Source organism: Dermacentor variabilis, chromosome 4, assembly GCF_050947875.1.
Source record: "Dermacentor variabilis isolate Ectoservices chromosome 4, ASM5094787v1, whole genome shotgun sequence".
In the NCBI taxonomy this organism is placed as follows: Eukaryota; Metazoa; Arthropoda; class Arachnida; order Ixodida; family Ixodidae; genus Dermacentor; species Dermacentor variabilis.
Window position 1 is genome coordinate 230,116,010 of NC_134571.1, and position 19,663 is coordinate 230,135,672.

Genomic DNA, 19,663 nt, shown 5'->3' on the forward strand with positions numbered 1-19,663 from the left:
CTTTTTGACTGTGACCGGCGAGTAATCATCAGAAAAGCTTATTTTTGAGCCTTTCAGTTTATGGCAATTCTTGAAAAGAGCTACCTTTTCATTGAAGTTATAAAGCTTCATGATGACTGGCCGATCCCGGTCATCTTTCTTCTTCCAAAACCTGTGAATTCGCTTTACTAACGACACGTCAACTTCAAGGCGGTTCAAAAAAATGTCTTTTAATACTTTGCATTCAATATCGTCACATGTTTCTTTTGTGCTTTCCTTGACTCTGTAAAGTATGACATTATTCCGCCTTGATCTGTCTTCTAAGTCAGTTGTCCTTTCCTGTTGGTTTCTGATTGTCCGCTCAAGATCTCTAACTGTACTTTCAAGTTCTTGTACCTTATTGCACACATCTCTGAGGCTATTGACTTTATCTTCAAGGCATATAAGCCTAGCCTCTGCTTTTGTTTGGTTGGTTAATACTTCTTTAAGCATTTCCTCAACAATAGGATCCGGGTTAGTTTCCACATCCCCGGAAAGCAAAATTTCAAACTACAACCATAACATACTCAAAATTTCACACTCATTGGGAGTGGCAGCACAATAATGCAAGGATCGTCTGAACAAAAACATGATACGCAAGGATAGTAACGAACCTGTAAAATAACCCAGGCATATTTAGGCGACATGGTCGCTCCAGCGCTGCCGCTCCCACTGAAGGTTGTCAGCTGCAGAACAGGCTTTATATAGTTCCAGGCCGTCGGTGACATCCCTGCGGTTGGATGATGCCACAGGGTGGCGCTGTTCTCTTGAAGGTCAGCCGGCGTTTCCAGAAAAAAGGCAGTTGTTTCGTTGCTTGCACTGACGTAACTCGTAATCAGCGGCAATATCTGTAAAATAACCCAGGCATATTTAGGCGACATGGTCGCTCCAGCGCTGCCGCTCCCATATGTACTCATTATTCATGAATAACAACAATTAAAAAAGGAATTGAAATTTTAGTGCATTGTTATCATTCAAGGCTTCGAATATGCGAACATGAGAATATTTTGCAAGTCTCAAACGTTCCTGCTCTAATCCTAATATTTACGACCATAGCTTAATCAAACTGCATAGGTGAGCGCACCCAAGAAAACTGTGTGGTTGTGTTCTCAAAGCAAAACATGTGACAAACTTCCGCTAATGTTCATCTTATCGCCAGCCAGAGGCAATTAGATATTGCGAATCTCCCCCCAAAAAAAGACAAGGATATGCATGCACGGCAGCATCCTTCCTATAATCACCCCTGTGAGCGCTAAACGAGCATGGAACCAACGGCCGCCCTTTGAGCGATTAGTAACGAGATAGCCATCAGTTTTGCGAGTGCAAGAAGCCAAAACCACCGGCAAAACAAAACTCCAACCCCCGCCCGTGTGCTTGCATGCGCCAGTGCGCGAGCGGTAGTATTTATTTTATTTATTTCACAATAATGCAGGCCAGATTGGCCCAAGCAGGAGGGGCATGAAAACACAAATCATAACAGCACGTACATGCAAAAAAAAGAGAAAAAATTACATTGCATGTGACATACAGCAGAATCAAAAATTCAAAAATTAAAAGGTGACGAAGCAGAAACGAAAGCAGTGAACATTGAAATTTTTCATAAGAAAATTGTTTCCTTTCTGCTGAAGCAACAAAGTTTGAAGGGCCTGTTCCACGTCAGGAGAGCGAAAAACCGATTCAGGAATCGCATTCCAATCAGCTATTGTTTGAGAGAAGAAACTGTGCTTAAATGAGTGTGTTTTAGCAAATATATAGGCTGTAATCAGTGTTCCCTATAATGACAGGTCCTTTGAGTAGTGCAGTGCCTGAGGAATGAGGGGAGAGCAATGCTAAGCTTTCCTGCCAAAATTTTATGAAGGAAAGAAATGCGGTTCAGTTTTCTACGTGTACTAAGCAACGGGATATTATTGTCTTTCATAAGCTGTGTTGGGGAGTCTGACCTTCTGTATTTATGAAAAAAGAAATGTATTGCCTTTCTCTGAACGAGCTCTAATTGATGTCTTTCTTAGTGTGGGGGTTCCAAATTACGGACGAGTATTCAAGTTTGGACCTGATAAAAGTTTTATAAGCCAAGAGCTTAATATGGCTAGAAGTATGTTTTAATTTTCGTCTCAAGAAACAGAGCTTCGAGAATGCAGTTGAACAGATCTCAGAGATATGAGTGCCCCAGGTTAATCGGTTATTATATAGACGTGCCAGAGCAAACAGAACCGGTTATTGTATAGACGTGCCAGAGCAAACTAGCTCTAAATCAAACCATGCAACGAAAACCGAGAGAAGGAGGCGCGAGAAAAAATTATCTGTATTCCCACATAGTGGCAGCACATGCCAGGAAAGAAATAATTAGGAAATTGGCGCGCTTTTCAAACATACAGACGGCGCCGTAAATATACGGCATCGACTATTTTGTATTGGTGCACGGCACCATATATTTACGTCATTGACCCTGAAAGGGTTAATTAAAGGTGTAGTTTCTAGTCTGAAAGTGCATGGTGTTGCACGTGCAAGAAGTCCAAACCTAATACTTGCAAGTATGCATATAAAATAAGGAGACACAATCTCTCTCTGCTCCAAATACACAATCTTACTAAAAAAAAAAAGAATGCTATTCACTGCATGCTTAGAAGTATACAAGCTATTAGACCTGGAAGACTTAGGAGCGAGGATAAACAGCAAGTATCTCAACAACCTTTGGTTTGCAGATGACATTATCCTGTTCATTAACACTGGGGATGAATTTCAACAAATGATTGACAAGCTTAAACGAGAAAGTGTAAGAGTACGGTTGAAGATTAATATGCAGAAGACAAAGATAATGTTCAATAGCCTGGCAATGCAACAAGAATTCATGATCGCCAGTCAGCCTCTAGAGTCTGTGCAGGAATACATTTACTTAGGTCAATGACTCAGGGGACCGTGAATATGATAAGGAAATTTACAGAAGAATAAAAATGAGTTAAAGAGCATACAGCAGGCAATACCAAGTCGGGACTGGAAGCTTACCACTGTCGTTAAAAATAAAAGTAAATTTATTGCATTTTACCAGTGCTAACATATGGAGCAGAACCTTGGAGGTTAACAAAGAAGCTTGAGAAAAAGTTAAGGACCACGCAGAGAGCGATGGAATAAAAAAATGCTAGGCTGGTGCACACTGCTCTCTTCCTGTCTCTGCATTCAGAGACAGGAAGAGAGCAGTGTGCATCAGTCAGCAAATGGCAGCAGCCAATATTCTAGTTGACATTAAAAGAAAGAAATGGAACTGGATATGCCATGTAATGTGTAGGGCACATAACCGGCGGTCCATTAGAGCTACAGAATGGGTGCCAAGGGAAGGGAAGCACAGTCGGGGATGTCAGAAAATTGGGTGAGGTGATGAAATTGGGAAATTCGCAGGCACAAGTTGGAATCTGCTAGCGCAAGACGGGATAATTTGAGATTGCTGGAATCGCTGGTCGTCTTGCAGTGGACATAAAGATAGGCTGCTGATATAAACAAAGGAAAATTAAAAGCTATTGGTCAGACTAATTGATTTCCTATTACCTGAAAAGCGAGGAGCTTCCCGCACCATTCCATGGATTGCTCCCTTGCAGAGTGACGACAAGGACTGTGTCCTGGACTGCCCCAGCCGCACCAACTGTGTAGCCCAGACCTGCTGTGGGCCTCGAGGCAAAGAGGGCGTCCCCGATGCACCGGCACCTACAGATGAGACTGTGTTACGCCAACGGCCTTCGGCCGAACTGAGCACCCCTGCTTGAATGCGGCTGTCATCTGTGGCCAGTGTGCAGGATTGATCTGCTGGCGAGTGGGCCAATGTGTGGAGCAACACTTGTTGCCGTAGTTGACGCTGGCAGAGTGTCAGATGTGTCTGGAGACTAACACCGCCACGGCTGCTCCGAATCAGTTGTTGCCGTGCAAGGCTACGTGCAAGTCAGAGCAGCACGAAGCAAGGATGGCCAAGCCTTCAGCTGCGATGAGTAGTGTAAGTTTTGGGAGAAGGTTGTGGACTAGGAAGGACGCCTGCCACCAAAGAGCTGGCAGTATGGATTTCACATTTTTTTGTGAGACATAAGGCACCAAATAAAAGTCAAGCCACGCTACAGTGTTGGCACTAATTTCATTGGCTTCTCTGTCAAGTGCCACAAACACGTTGCCACTGTGGCCGAGAGAGTAAACTGAGCTGGTGGGCTAGAAAAAAAAAGGCACCCTGTTGACTAGCGACCGACTGTTTACTGCAAACTTCAACCCAAAAGAAGTATTGCTTCAGGATAAAGGGATCTCCCTTAGGTGTTTCTAATCATGGAGCATGACAAAAGACATCCTTTTCTGTTAATGCTGATTAACACGGTGCATGTCTTTGCAGTAAATGTTAATTTGCTACTCGGCAGTGTACTAAGCTCTGTTGTCCAGTCGTGCCTCTTCAGAGAGACAGCGATGTGAAACCAGTGGCACACTTTTGCATTACACTTGAGCAAAAGCCTGAGCTGGCCCCTGTGTGTTCTTCCCAAATGTGACCGAGCACAGTGAGCAACAGCTTGCTTGGTAGCACGGCACAGAAAAACATTGCAAAGTGCTGATATGTACAAGTGAGTGTACCGTATTTACTCGATTCTAACACGCCCTCGATTGTAACGGCCACCCGTATTCCGTGGCCAAAAAAAAAAGGGAAAAAACGACCCTCGATTGTAACGTGCACCCGTTTACCATGACCCAAAAGAAGAAAGGTCCTTTACAGTGCCACGCACCTCTTTCACACAGAAATACAACTTTTTCTTAGTTGGAAAACACAAAAGATTTACTCCCAATGCACTAAGGTAACAATAAATGAAAAAAGTCAAAGCATCCATTACGATAGCAAATTAGTAGACAGCTATACGAAAAATAAGGATAGTAGTTTTATGGACTGTATCAAATGTTAAACATCGCTTACTAACTAAATTAACATGTATAGTTCCACGCATGCACAAGCAAACAAGAACACGTCTCACTCAATGACCGTGGAAACTCTTAAAACGCTGGAGTGAGGAAGTGCAGTTGCAGGAGCGAGGGAATTGACCTTTGTGAGGCCTCTCGCTTCGATGCAAAGTAAGCGATGAGAACACAACGTGGTGCGCCTAGATGCGTACATCCTTGTCTCCATTGCAGATTGTTTTCAATATAGGAGCCACAGCTGCGCCGTACGTAGCAGCCACCGGTGTAGAACGCCTCTCCTCTTTGCGCCAGTCCCGCACACAAGTTTTGGGAATTCCAAACGCCCGTGATGGGGGAGGGGGGGGAGGCGGAGGCCCGATTTCCGTCTGTCTCCGCACACGTGATCGCTTTCTTTTTCATTGTGGCGTCGTGGTGAACTTGGCATGTCTTTGCAGTCGGCACTTCCATGCTGATAGAGCAAATGCAGAAAACGGGAAGACAGACGGTGCACTAACCTAAGCCAAAGGAAGCATTGCCTAGGCACACATACTACAGCACATGGAGAAAGATATGGCAGCTAGGCTCGAAGTGCGACTTGAACTTCACGCGCCCCCTGCTCTGTATATTGCACATGCACGAAAAAGTAAAGAAAATGCGCTTGGTTATTTCTAGAGACTTTTGCTCCTTGATGATTTGCCTATGTTTAGATACCACCGAGGAGCTACGAGTCACTGGCTTTGCTCTCTTCATCCCTAGTAGAGCTGACTGGAGTGGCATACGATCATGGCATGGTTGAGGTGAGTTATTTTTGTTTTGTCATCACGGTAGCACATCAAAACTTGATACTGGCAAGTGCATATGTTAATGCTTGGAAGTGACGCTGCAGTGTCTCGCTTCAACGGCTATTATGTAATGCCGTGCGGATATGTAACTGAGTATGCAATATCGGGATGCTTTCGCGTGAATTTCCACGGTCTCAGTGAACGGCTCTCTGAGCAAACTCAGATGTTTTGAAACACATTTAATACTATGTAGGTGGAAGAAGCAAAAGTGAACGTAGTCTTGATGCCATTTCGTGGCCGTAGGCTGTGAATGCTGCACAATCGACTGCGTACGTATGTGGTTCAGGTGCATTCTGATTCTAACAGTGCTAGGCACAAGTGAGCGTTCTTATCAGTGACTGCGGGCAGACAACGCACACATACGTTCAAGTTGCTGAGTTGTAACTTTTCGTCGGATCTTTGCTACTCCTTACTGAACGGCAAGGGCTAAGTGTGCCGGTATGTCTGCCATTCATTAGTTTTCAAAGATTGATGCCAAAAGAGCTGGGCATATTCATTGAGTATAAAAGAGGAAATAAATATTTTTATTTATGCAGATGTCTATGCTCCTGGAAAGTCTGCAATTCAGTGGCGCCGGGTCTGGCCCTACGGAAGCAGCAGGCTCATCTGTCACTAAGTAGGAGCTGAAGAGAATTTCTCTGATTGCTGGTTACATTGCATCGTTAGTTTGTGAAGACCAACTTTTACTGCAACGTTGTCAACATCATTTCTACATCTTTGGTTGTGGCAGATGCTTCTTTACTGGAAGCAGCGTTTGATCATAGTTGCTTTTTCATGGTTTTACAAGTTTTTCTCTTGATCTTCAGTCTTTTCTGAATCTGGAAAAGCTGGTTGAATGCAGAGTGTATCAGAGTTTGTCCTCTGCGATACCTAATGATAAATATTATTTAGCTAGCTTATGTATCTTCAGCGGCGCAGGAGGTAAAACATGTGGTGCACTTCAGTTGGTTGCTGCAAATTATGTCATTTTTATGAGAGACCAGCTCCAGCTGCTTGCTCTTGCCAGAAGTGCACCCTTCAACTGCTACTTCACTTGCTTTCTTTCACCTGGCATTTATTTGCAGTGCCGGGGTTGAGGCACCGCACCAGTAACATTTGTAGCAAACTGTGCATCTGATGGCATCTGAGGCCCTAATTCATTTACTACTTTCTTCTTATAAACTTTGTGATTTTTCATTCTGGTGTGCTACCCCTGCCCTTACTGCTGAACTGTTCTCCTTTGTGTGTTCCCTAGTCATGCCTGCTTGTAGGAGATGGTCTTGTCCTTTTGTCTCTCTCCCCAAGAACCTCTTACCCATGACTATTGTGCCACTTCATTTCTTGATCTTTTCCTTTGCTTTGTTGCTTGCTGTATGTGCTATCATGTGACAGTGCCTGGCTATCTGCTGCTGCACGTTGACTATGTGATGCAAAAAAATGGGTAATGCGTGCAGACACAGGCACAAGAGAAGTGGACAACATGAAGGCCGACTATCAACTGAAGGAAGCACTTAGGTGAAAAAAAGAAAGAATACACACAACTTACCTGCGCATGCTCTGGAATGGTAGCACTATGTGTCAATCGGGTACGCGTGCTGGTCTACGTGTTAAGCCAACTGATCTCTTCCTTATGTAAGGTGATCGAAGGCTGACTCACGCATGCACTTCCATCATTATTGATTTGCCATGCCTCGAGCATAACACCTAGGCCAATTACTCACAGGGGACTCTGACCATGAGAAGGAAATTTACAGAAAAATAAAGATAGGTTGGAGTGCATATGGCAAGCATTACCAAATCCTGACTGGGAGCTTACCACTGTCGTTGAAAATTAAAAGTGTACATTCGTTGCATTCTACTGATGCTATAATATGGGGCATAAATTTGGAGGTTAACAGAGAAGCTCAAGAACAAAGAGACTGCACCAGGAGCAATGGAAAACAATTTTTAGATGTAACGTTAAGTTACAGGAAGAGAGTTGTGTTATCGGGGAGCAAAAGGGGATAGCCAATGTTCTAGTTGACATTAAAGGAAGAAAATTCATCAGCCCTTCCACTCTGTGAAGAAGGACGAGCAGCGAAGCTGAGGTGTGTTTTACCTCAATCAAAGCATCTATGTATGTATGGGTATTGTTGTTGTTGTTGTTGTTGTTGTTGTTGTTGTTGTTGTTAAAGGACACAGACAAATACATGTTTTGACTATGGAGTGATGTACGCTTATTTTTTTATGAAGTAGTGACATGTGCAAGTACTGCCACATGGCAGATGGGAATTCCATAATGTTTACAACTTCACTGTGAACTACGTAATTATGAAAAGTAGATGAAACTCAGCATAGTGTTAGAGTCGTCTTAGTGGCCAATTTCAGTTTGATGTGTTTCGGGATAGTTTTGATAAAACAAAAGTGACAGCTGTTTTCTGTAATCGTACTCCTTCCGTAGACGGCCATGTATTGACAGCAGACGGGAATTCTGTAACATTTACAACTTCACTGTGAACTAATTATGACTGAAACTCGGTGAAGTGATAGTCGTCTTAGTGGCCAATTTCAGTATAATATTTTCCAAGATACCTACATTAGATTGAGAGCTACAGAGCTAAAAATAATGCACAGCGCGAAGGACAAGGACTGCGAGAGACGACATACACAGCGCTGTGTATGTCGTCTCTCGCAGTCCTTGTCCTTCATGCTGGACATTATTTTTTATCATGAATTACCAACTAGCCCAAGCAACCACTGTAGTTAGCTACAGAGCATTTCCGAGAAACTGGAGTAAAAAATTTTTTCGTGTCGACATGATGCTTAGGCAGATGCACATCGACCAGCGCCAGAGGGTAGCTGTATACAGCTTCACTGTAAAAAAATGGGAGCTGGGCAGGCCATGTAATGCGTAAGGCAGATAACCAGTGGACTGTTAGAGTAACAGAATGGGTGCTAAGGGAAGGGAAGTGCAGTTGAGGACGAAGGAATTATGTGGGGCGGTAAAATGAGGAAATTTGCGGGTGTGAGTTGGAATTGGCCAGCAGAAGACAGGGTAATTAGAGATCATAAGGAGAGGCATTCGTCTGATGATGATAACAAGACAAGAACAGCTGCAAAGAGGTTAAGCCGTCCGCTTATGGTGCATTTTTTACTTTATGCTGTCTGTGCTGAGGTTTGTGCGAACAGTAGCAGATACCACATCATTTTGCTTGCCGCCTTCCCGTGTTATGCAAGACAGCATCCGAATTCTTTTCTACGTCTTTAATTATCGTTTGCCATTGCACCTAAGGTTTTTTTTGTTCAAGACAGTAGTTTACCACTGCTATTTTCTCTTGTTTCACCTATTCAGTGGCAGTCGCTAGCATTAGGTATGTTGCTCAGGGATTGCTCCCGATTGCTAGACGTACCATACATAGTTTGATGACATGTACCATAAATAGTTTGAGCACAGGGCTTTGAATCGCAGAACATATCAAAGTTACAGCTTTTAATGCGAAGAATTCTTTACCTCATTATCAGCACTTTCCAGTTGGTAGGTAGATAGGTTTCTGTCTTGCCTAGCTTTGATAATCAGAAAATAAGTTGTCGCCAATAATGGAATTGAGCCTCTGCGTCGAGCACAGCAGCCCGGCGCTCTAACCGTTAGGCCACAATCGCTCGCATGTTTCTCTCGTTCCAAAGCCAGCCAGCACTTTGAAACATTTGGCGCGTATGCCCCCGTGTCACTCGTCTTCTTTCCTTGTGACAGCTTGCACTTGGAGGTGCTGTATTAGATTCCACTATGTCTGGGGCTGGCCCATTTTCCTCGTAGCAGGTTGCGTTACGTAGAAACTGTGCAACATTCTACTGAATTCATGATCGCCCAAGATAATCATGCTTTAACATTTCTTCAGTGTAGTAGAAATGCCATCATCGTTTTAACATACACCACATGACACATGACATAGCTATAGGTGCATACGATTGTATAACCCATTGTTGCTGATCATGTTGCAATTTGTGTTTCTCTCGGCAACGGTGGTCCACTACCAATCTGGAACTCGACAATCTCCATGCCGTAAGCTCAAGCCAAATGGCTAGCACAGAAATCATGCCGTTGCCTCCATACGATTCTCTTCAACAATGGTCATTGTTTGTCGTGCTACTGTTGTCACACACTACAGTGTGACAACAAAAAACAGGTAAACTACATATACCAAGTACATATACATATGCCACAAAGTGCTTCCCGCACAGTCAAGATGCAGCTGACGGCTGCCATGGACGCCCTTGCGCATCTTGCCGCTTCACAGCCCTAATCCAGGCTTCACGGCACTGTCGATCGCATTTTACCGACAGAAATCTGAAAAACCACCCTGTTCTGCTGGGATGGTCATGGGAGGTGCAACTGTAAGCGAGAAACGACATTGGCATCACGCCAAATTTCGATGGCAATAATGTTCGAAAGGCGTTCTGCGCGTGCGGCAGCGAGAATGGTGAGGCTCAGAAGGAAGTGGAAGAACTTTATTGGAAGTCCGGCAAGGACAGGAACTCGTCACACACCTGGCTAGTCCCACGTCGGGACTGGCAGGTCTAGCTCGCCTGTCCAGTCGCGGGCACCCCAGACAGCCAGGATTTGCTTGCCTACAGTGGGGCTACGCAGAAGCTGAACTTGGGGTATCTCGACCCGCACTCCCAGTGAATGTGGGCTAAAGCGGAGGTCTGCCCGCTGGACGAGCAGACCTCGTCGAAATATACGTCAAGGTAAACTTCTTGTAGAATGGCCAGACACGGATATGTGCCGGTCTGTAAGTGTCTATAAAAGAAACCGCTTGCGCCGTATTCCAATGACAAGTGCAGCGCCTGCCACGGCCAGACTCAACTCACTCGGAGGAGAGAGTCGAATCCCGTCATGCACCTGCCAAATCGTTTCGCTCCTAAGCCACTAGGGCGCTGCGCATGCGCAGTTCGGCATCGCAAAAGGCGGATTGAAATGTCGGAGTAACCTAGCGCCTCGGCATCGCAGTTCAGCGAACTGTGATGTGGTGTCGCCATGTCTGCCTTTGCTTAACAGACATCGAGGGATGTGCTGCTAGCTACAAGTCATGCAAATGCGACTGCGTCAACCACCTACTGTCCAGTGCTGAATGTGGTTGGTGTGCTGTGCTTGTAACGAGTGGTGCAGCCGTGTAGAGCCGTGTAGGAGCAGAGTAGCTTAGGGGCTCCATTTGCGTGTTCACAGACATGTGCTCCTATTTGGTCTCATTAGCGGCTGTCGCAGAATTGCGGTGTGCTCCTTGCCTAGTATGAAGTTTGCGATGCTAACACACAGCTTGTGCTAGATGTCTGTGCTTGATGTCATTTGCATGATGACCGAGTTGAAAACGAGGCATATGTCTGTGTTCCTTCCATTTGTGTGTTGTAAATTTTCTCTATTGTGGAAGTTCTGGCAGTCTTATTTTGAAGGGAGTACAAACGTACATATATAAACACATTTGGGCATGGCACTTGAGTGGGTACGGCAGACCAAGCTTCGGCATGATGTCTAAGCCTTTCTTTTGTATTGCGCAGGCTTTTCTGCTGAGCTTAGCCGGAGCGTCAACACAGCTTCATCATTTGTCTGGCCATTTCGAGATACCGCCGGATGAATCTTGCTCGTGGACAGCGGGAACAGCGATGCAGTACCTCATTTTCGAGGACATCACCTGCGACGTATCCTCAGCGCCACCTTGGGACCAAGTGACGTCATCATGCTTGACTATAAGAGAACAGCTGCAGCTCTGCGAGTTCAGTGGGCATGGCAGACTGAGCTGCGGCATGATGTCTAAGCCTTTCTTCTGTATCGCGCAGGCTTTTCTGCTGAGCTTAGCCGGAGCGTCAACGCCGCTTCGTCATTTGTCTGGCCATTTCAAGATACTGCCGGATGAATCTTGCTTGTGGACAGCGGGAACTGCGACGCAGTACCTCGTTTTCGAGGACATCATCTGCGACGCATCTTTAGCGCCACCTTGGGACCAAGGGACGTCATCATACCTGACTATAAAAGAACAGCTGCAGCTCTGCGAGTTCAGTGAGCATGGCAGACCAAGCTTCGGCATGATGCCTAAGCCCGTCTTCTGTATCACACAGGCTTTTCTGCTGAGCTTAGCCGGAGCGTCAATGCCACTTCATCATTTGTCTGGCCATTTCAAGATACCACCGGATGAATCTTGCTCGTGGACAGCGGGAACAGCGACGCAGTACCTCGTTTTCGAGGACATCATCTGCGACGCATCCTCAGCGCCACCTTGGGACCAAGTGATGTACGTCATCATGTCTGACTATAAAAGAACAGCTGCAGCTCTGCGAGTTCAGTGGGCATGGCAGACCGAGCTTCGACATGATGTCTAAGCCTTTCTTCTGTATCGCGCAGGTTAGTTAATATTTTACTAAGCTTAGAAGTGATTGCTGCAGTATATTGGTCGTGCCATGCCCACAACAGTGCATTACCATAGCGTACAATGTGTATTGTGTGTGCCAGCTTCTTCTCTGCGGGGTCGTAGAATTGAACCCTGGCCCACAGACAGCAGAACTTCTGAAAGAACTGTTGGAAGGGCAACACAAACTTACCTCTGAAGTGGCGACACTTAGGACTCAGCAAAGCACGATGGAAAAGTTAATGTCAGATATGGCGTTACTTTCAACGAAATCATTAAACAAGGTGCTCGCGTTGCATCCCTTGAACAATCGGTGAATCTTCTGCATAAAATAATCATCTACCTAGAGGACTGGAGCAGGCGGTCAAATTTTATTGTTTTTGGGGTACAAGAAGGCAGTGACAAAACTGTTAATGATTCGAAGCAAAAAGTCTTGAGGGACATCTTTTCACAGAAACTTAATGCTACCTGCAACTCTATAGGGAGAATTCATCGGTTGGGCAAGCCTAGCAAAAATAGGCCAGTTATAATATATTTTCAATATTATAACGAGAAACAGGAAGTATTGAAAAACGAACACAAGCTTAAAGGATCAAGAAGATCAAGGATCAGTTCAAAGTGATTTTTCTCTGGACGCGCGCAGAAAGCAGAAACTTTTTGAGAGAGTGCGAAAAGCAAAAAAGAACTGGGCAAGAAAGTAAAACTTATCAATGATAAGCTACGAGTGGATGGACAATTGTTTGTGTGGGACGAAAACACTAACTCCAGAATAGAATTAAATACTTGTCAAAGCTCATCCACCCCTCAATAAATTAGTTCGACTACTAAGAATCTACGGGTTTTAAACATAAACGCGCGCAGCGTAGTGAACAAAAGTGCCCAGCTTGAGGCTACCCTCTTAAGTTACGATCCACATGTTGTTGTGATTACTGAGACTTGGCTGCGCGATGACATTGATAGCACAAGCGCTTTTCCACCTTCTTATCAAGTATTTCGACGTGAAAGGCCTTCCAGAGGAGGCGGTGTAGCTGCACTAGTCAAACATAGAATACCTGCTTTTCTACTTCGACAGATTGAAAATCACGAAAGTATCAGCCTAAGCCTTCGCTGTTGGGGGCGATCCTTTTTATTCGTTGTTTATCGCGCACGTGAGTCACCTACCCAGTTCCTAAATGACCTTTATGAGCAAATGTCGACTTTTTCTCAGGATAAAATACTTCTCGTTGGTGACTTCAATCTGCCTGGTGTTAACTGGGATTGTACTGCTTACAGGTACGATCAGAATGTCGATTACTTGATTGATAATATGCTAACTAATAACTTGCAACAAACTGTGACACAGCCGATGTGCTTACAAGGAGATAGTGAAACTATGCTTGATCTTATTTTTATTAGTCGCTCTATTGAAAATTTTGTCACCTCTGTAGAAAATGGTATTTCGGATCATGAACTTGTCTACTTTTCATGTCCCATGGAACGTTGCAATATTGCCTTTGATAAAACAGTGATTGTAAAGGACTTTTCCCGTGCCAAAGATGAAAGTTTTTTGAACTACATAGATCACAGGCTGAGCGAATTTGATGGGAATGACGTTGTGGTGCTCTGGAATAAGTTCAAAGAAAGGTGCCATTTCTGTCTCGATAATTTTATTCCAAACAAAGTTAAAAAGAAGTCCAAACGCAATCTGTGGATTACACGAAAAGTACTGCAACTTAAACTAAAAAGGCTAAAGCGACAGCATGCCCTTTGCACTGAAATCCAGAACATTCAAGAAGCCTTGAATCGGGCTGTATTCAAGGCTAAGCAACAGTATATTCAATATACCCTGCCTAGCTTTATGCGCACTGCACCAGAAAAATTCTGGAACCATCTAGCTAGCACAAAGAAAATCATTGACTGCATTGTGCACAACGGTGTAACGGTTACTGAGAAGCGATGTATAGCGGAACATTTTAATAAATTTTTTCAAAGTGTATTTTCAAGTGTCTCGAACCATGTACCCTTCAGCCGTACCCCTTGTTATGTTGATCCTGCTGTTATATCGACGACTGGTGTGGTTTCTATGCTGTTAAATTTAAAGCGAAATCATCACCAGGACCGGATAACATCCCAAATGTCTTTTTGCGCTGCTATGCAGAAATGGTTGCACGTTTTCTAGTGTGCATTTTTAGTGTATCTTTATCTTCCGCCACCCTTCCCAAAGACTGGCGATCGGCTTGGTTTGTACCGGTGCTTAAGAAAGGCGAAGCGACATTAATAACGAACTATCGACCGATTTCCCTTACTTCATCTTACTGCAAACTATGGAACATATTATAGCTAACCGAATAAAAGAATTCTTAAGTGACAACAGCATCCTCACACCGGTACAGCATGGCTTTAGGAAGGGGTTTTCCACCGTCACTCAGTTAGCTTCAGTCATCCACAGCTTTGCTAACATTCTTGACAAACCTGGTCAGATTGATGTTGTATTCCTGAATTACAGAAAAGCATTTTATCTTGTTTGTCACCATAAATTAATCGAGAAGCTCGAAGTCATGAAACTGCCGCCATACCTAATTAGCTGGATCTCTGCATACTTAACTAAGCGCACACAATTCGTCAGCATAAACGACTGCCCTTCAGATGAAGTGCCAGTTATTTCCGGTGTTCTTCAAGGAAGCGTGCTTGGCCCCTTGTTATTTTTAATATATATTAATGATATTGTAGATGTAATCGCTCACCCCGTTCAATTAAGATTGTTTGCTGATGATTGTTTTATTTAATGAAATTAGATGCCACGAAAATCAAGTCCTCTTAAATTCTACCCTTCAGAGCATTCATTCCTGGTGTCAGCAGTGGAACATGGAGCTCAACATTAACCCTTTAAGGGTCGAATTATTTTGAAAACATTCCCAGGTGGTCAAATTACTTTATTGCGGATCTTAAATGTACAAAATGTATAAAGTCGGGAATAAATAGTAAAAAAAACTAGGAACAGTATTTTGGTGTCTGCATCACTCAGAACTGCAAAATGTTCAATAGTATTTAAGAGTGTGGTTCTCCTTGAAACACGGCTCTACGCACAGCGGCTTATCGCAGTCTGCACACCTAAAATGCGTGTCTGTTCTCATCTTGGAGCGACGAGTTGTGTTGGCACACACATGACATCTTCTCTGCATGCGGCTGCCTTGGGCAGAGGTCTGAGGCACCCTCTCGCGTAAGCACGTTGCCGCAGAGAGCGAGAATACCTCAAGAGCGGTGGTGATAAACAAGCTAAGTGCAGCGCCAATCAATATAGAAATTGACTTCCACCGCCCCTGCGAGAGCATGTCGAGAAAGAAAAATCACCTTTCGCGCACCTCCGTTGCGATCCTGCGGCAGAACTGAAACCGCGAAAGTGCGTTGCCGCTGAATGCAAGAATACCGCGTGAGCGGCGGTGATAAACAAGCTAAGAGCAGCGCCAATAAAGATAGAAATCAACTTCCACCACCCTGCAAGAGAGCGCCGACAAAGAGAAAAATGACGTTTCAAGCGCCTCCATTGCGATCACGCGGCGAAACCGAAACCGCAAAAGGGGTGTTGCCGCAGTCTGCACGACGCACTGAAGCTAGAAATCAGTTCTGTTTATCTCCCCAAGAAGGTAGCGCAAATTTCAAACGCTTCTTGTAGGTCCTAAGAGGTGGCAGCACTTCCCAGTGAGCACGCATCGTCATTATGGCGCGAAATTTCAAACGGAGGGTTGAAACCGTACCCGTACGGCAAAGACTTTGCGGGACAGAAAACCGCCGCCGTACATGTACGGTAAAAACCTTCAAAGGGTTAATAATACGGTTTCTATGAGAATTACTAAAAAAAAAGCACCCTTTACCGTTTACTTATGATCTTGCATCTCAACCCTTATCCGAAGTCGAGGGATATAGGTAGCTGGGGGTTATCATAACGCATAATCTTTCTGGGAATGAACATATCTCTGCTACATGTGCTTCAGCTTTAAGAAAACTTGGTCTGCTCAGCCATAAATTAAAAATGGTACCTCCGGAAACCAAGCTGTTGGCTTACAACTCTGTTACAAGGCCTACACTAGAATATGCGGCAATTGTTTGGCACCCGTACACGAAACGCAACATCGATGCATTAGAAAAAATTCTGCGAAAAGCTGTCCACTTTATATTTTCTAAATACCGTCCAACTGACTCTCCCTCAAACTTAATGAAAATGAATAATATACAAACACTAAAATTGCGAAGGAAAATTTAAAGGATTAAGTTCCTCTATCTGCTTCAGAATAATCGGCTATCTTTTAATCCGCAGCAATACATACAACCACTAACAGGGCGATTAACAAGGCACCAGCACGCCAAGTCATTAACTCTGTATTTTGCCAGGACCAACACCTTTAAATATTCCTTCTTTCCTCGCACAATAACCGAATGGAATAACTTGCCCATATCGCTTCTTATTAACACTTACAGCATTGAATGCATTGACAGCTGAACATGCGACAGTTGAAAAGTGTTGTTTGCTTCTTTTTATCTTGCTTTGTTGCAGTGTTTCTGAAATTGTTTATTTTTTATTTTCCTGCAATCATTCCAATGTAGTTAATTGTTGTTATTTCTGTTTTGCTACTCATGTATTCTTGCATTTCCTTGTTGTTATTTTTTTCTGTACTTCTTCCCCTTTTGCAAGGGCCACTACAAGGCCTGCAGTATTTTCTAAATAAATCAATAAAAATAAATTTCTGTGTGTCTGAAATTTTGAATTACCCATAATATACCCTTTACGACTGATAAGTGGGCTACACGGCCTGTGTGAATCAGCTACCTTTTGTTGCAACGCTCTTCCATGTGGTAGACTGATGCATGGTGTGCATTTATTTCTGTACTGTTGTAAAAACCATTTGTTTATTCACTCATTACAAATGTACTGCTTCTTTGCCGCAGTACATTTTAGTTACGCGGAGAAGCATACTAAAAGTGGGAGAGGGCCGCTATCACTCAGCATAGTATGTCCACCTATTAAGTGATCTGGTGTGCACATTGTGACAGAAGGGGGCGGGTGCGCGAGGGTATAATTACAGAATACATTTGTCCAGTGACAATGACCCCTTTCCACTTTTAGTATGCTTCACCACAGTACATTGCTCAGGCTTCATAGCGAAACATTGGTGTATTGCGAAAAAGGTAATTTTAGAAAGGCCAATTATGCAACGTTTTTTTCATAGCTTGCTACACCGCAATACAGGTGTGTCATGCGGTGAAGTGTGTTGATAGTGTGTTGGGGGTGGAAATGGGCATCGTGCAGTAATGCATACTAAAGCGTAGAAAGAGCACATAGGTTTAAACTGCTCATTATTTTCAACTGTGATATAATTTGCAAGTGCATCTGCACTCGTAAGCTTCATTGACAATTTTTTGTAATATGTTTCACTACAATACAAATTCATATTGCAGGGAAGCTTACTAAAGCACATTTGCTATATGGAATACGTTTTTCACCTTCAGTGCAGGAGCACAATGCAGATTCATGGCCATGCTTTTGGCTAGACTACACATGCTCTTTGAGAATTGATTTGTTCATAAGTGCACCGGTATTTAGTCTAAAATTGAGGACTTAAGGTGATATGGAAGCACAATTTTTATGAAGGGGACGAGAAGTTGCCAAGACAGTTGCAGTACAGCATAATTTTTTTTCTTCCAGGCACCTTTTCTATTAGTAGCTTGCATTAAAGTGTTTCGAGCCTCTTTAAGCCAGCACATAGTGTATATAAAAATCAGACTGATTGAGCTTGGGAGCATCACCTATGCTTTCTGCAGTAAGCTGTGCACAAGAAAAGTTAGTTCATGCCTATCTATAGTAAAAAAAATATATAGCACGACCAGACATAATAAAAGAAAGGGGTGGGCTGCAGCAATACTAAGTGTTAAATGGTGCTTTATCCTTTCCCTTGAGTTTTCTGTTTTTGGGCTTTTTATTATGGATCCTCCACAGCAACCACGCGATTGCCAACTTGAGCTTGTTCGTTTTGAGGTCTCATAGTTGTTACTAACAGAACAGTGTGATAAACGAACAAGGGCTCGGAGGCATTTAGTCACCTTACTTGTCTCATGGTGTCGCTCCATGAGCACCGTGAGCCTTCAGACCGACTAGGAAGAGAGGTTTGTTGCAATTGCGTCTGAACTGTATTGCCACCATGCCAACAGTGCTCTCAATGACAACCTTTGAACAGCAGAGTGCTTGCACTCAGTAGAGTCTAAGAAGGAAGCATTCAGAATGTGCGAAGTGGGCCTTTTGAAGCTGGCAGCATTGCTGAAGGGGCTTTGCCTGTCTGCCCTCTTTATGGACGCACAATGATGATTTCCTCTTCGAGAGGGATTGTTTCAGGGGTCGTTACATGGCAACAGTGTTGGATGTTTAGTAGCAGAGAAGCTTGTCTTTGCCCACTGTCAATAATCTGTTCCTTCTCCAGTGCCCCCGTGAAGTGTCCACTTTTTGGATGCAATGTGCTCTCCATGCATGCATGTATTTTTAGCTTGTAAATATGTCTATGACCCCATGCCTCAAGCTGGTCCTTGTTGATGCCACCCAGGAAGGCATTGCGGAGAATGGCGATGCGGGCTTACAAATCAGTGTTGATGCCAGTGAAACCAGATTAATGGAGCTGCCGTTTATTTCTGTCCACTCCATCTTCATCCAGTTACAATGAGCAGTTCTTTGTCCAAACAGAAGGCATGTGTAGTTGGTCATGCATAGCCTGCGCACTAAGACTTGTTGGCGTGCCTCAGAACCTTAGCAGTTTCTATATGCATAGACATTCTGATGTGTTGATGACTTCCTTCTCTTTATCACACTTTGCCTGATGAAGCCAGCAACTCGGTCAATTATATGTTCAACAGGCTTCCCATTAGATTTCCCAGCGTCTCCTTTACCAGGGTGCTGCTCATAGATATCTGTTTTCTTGACCTTGCACTGCACTTAAACCATGGGCACACCTGCTGAACCTATAGTATGCGATCAGAAAAGTGCTATACATCACGTTGCTCCAAACTCATGACCTGTGCCTTGAGGTACACCTTCATTTATTTTTGCCCTCATCATACTGTACGAAGCTTCGCATGATAAGTGCAATGCTTAAAATCATCATCATATGTACTTTATTTCTCGTCCGAGGGAGGGTAGACTGGGACTAAAGGCATGAAGGCCTGACAGAGGTCCCAAACCCCACAGTTACAACAGTGGTTATAATCAGTCCAAATGAAGACACATATAACGTACATACAATTCACACCGGAGAGCAGAATTTCAGTAACAAAAATAATTACAATATTTGTTCATTGGAATCAGGAAGCCGCATAAACATTAGAACAAATGCTGCCTTTTTGCACTCTATACATGCAACATCTGCTGGTTTTTCAGGGTTATTCCTGTCCAGCTTGCTGAAAGCTATGCTGAGTGTTTCAAAAGCAAAAGATCGCTGCTGGACAAGAAGTGCATGAAACAAGGGTCGCTATAACCACACATGTCATACAATATGAAAAAGGCCACTGAGTATACAGGCA

At 43.9% G+C, this 19,663-nt stretch overlaps 1 protein-coding gene across 9 annotated transcripts in view; it reads left to right on the forward strand.

Moving 5' to 3' along the window:
- LOC142580170 (proton-coupled zinc antiporter SLC30A1-like) overlaps positions 1-7,952 on the forward strand; it is a 203,967-nt gene extending 196,015 nt beyond the window's left edge. For 8 of the 9 annotated variants that reach the window (XM_075691040.1, XM_075691034.1, XM_075691035.1 and 5 more), the window contains 2 exons: positions 5,634-5,723; positions 6,305-7,952. In XM_075691040.1, coding sequence (XP_075547155.1) covers positions 5,634-5,723; positions 6,305-6,388 — 174 coding nt within the window. In that variant the 3' untranslated portion in view covers positions 6,389-7,952. Of the gene's footprint in view, positions 1-3,608; positions 4,118-5,633; positions 5,724-6,304 lie in introns of those variants that run through there. The other variant, XM_075691032.1, reaches the window with a different exon arrangement.
- The last annotated feature ends 11,711 nt before the right edge of the window (positions 7,953-19,663 follow it).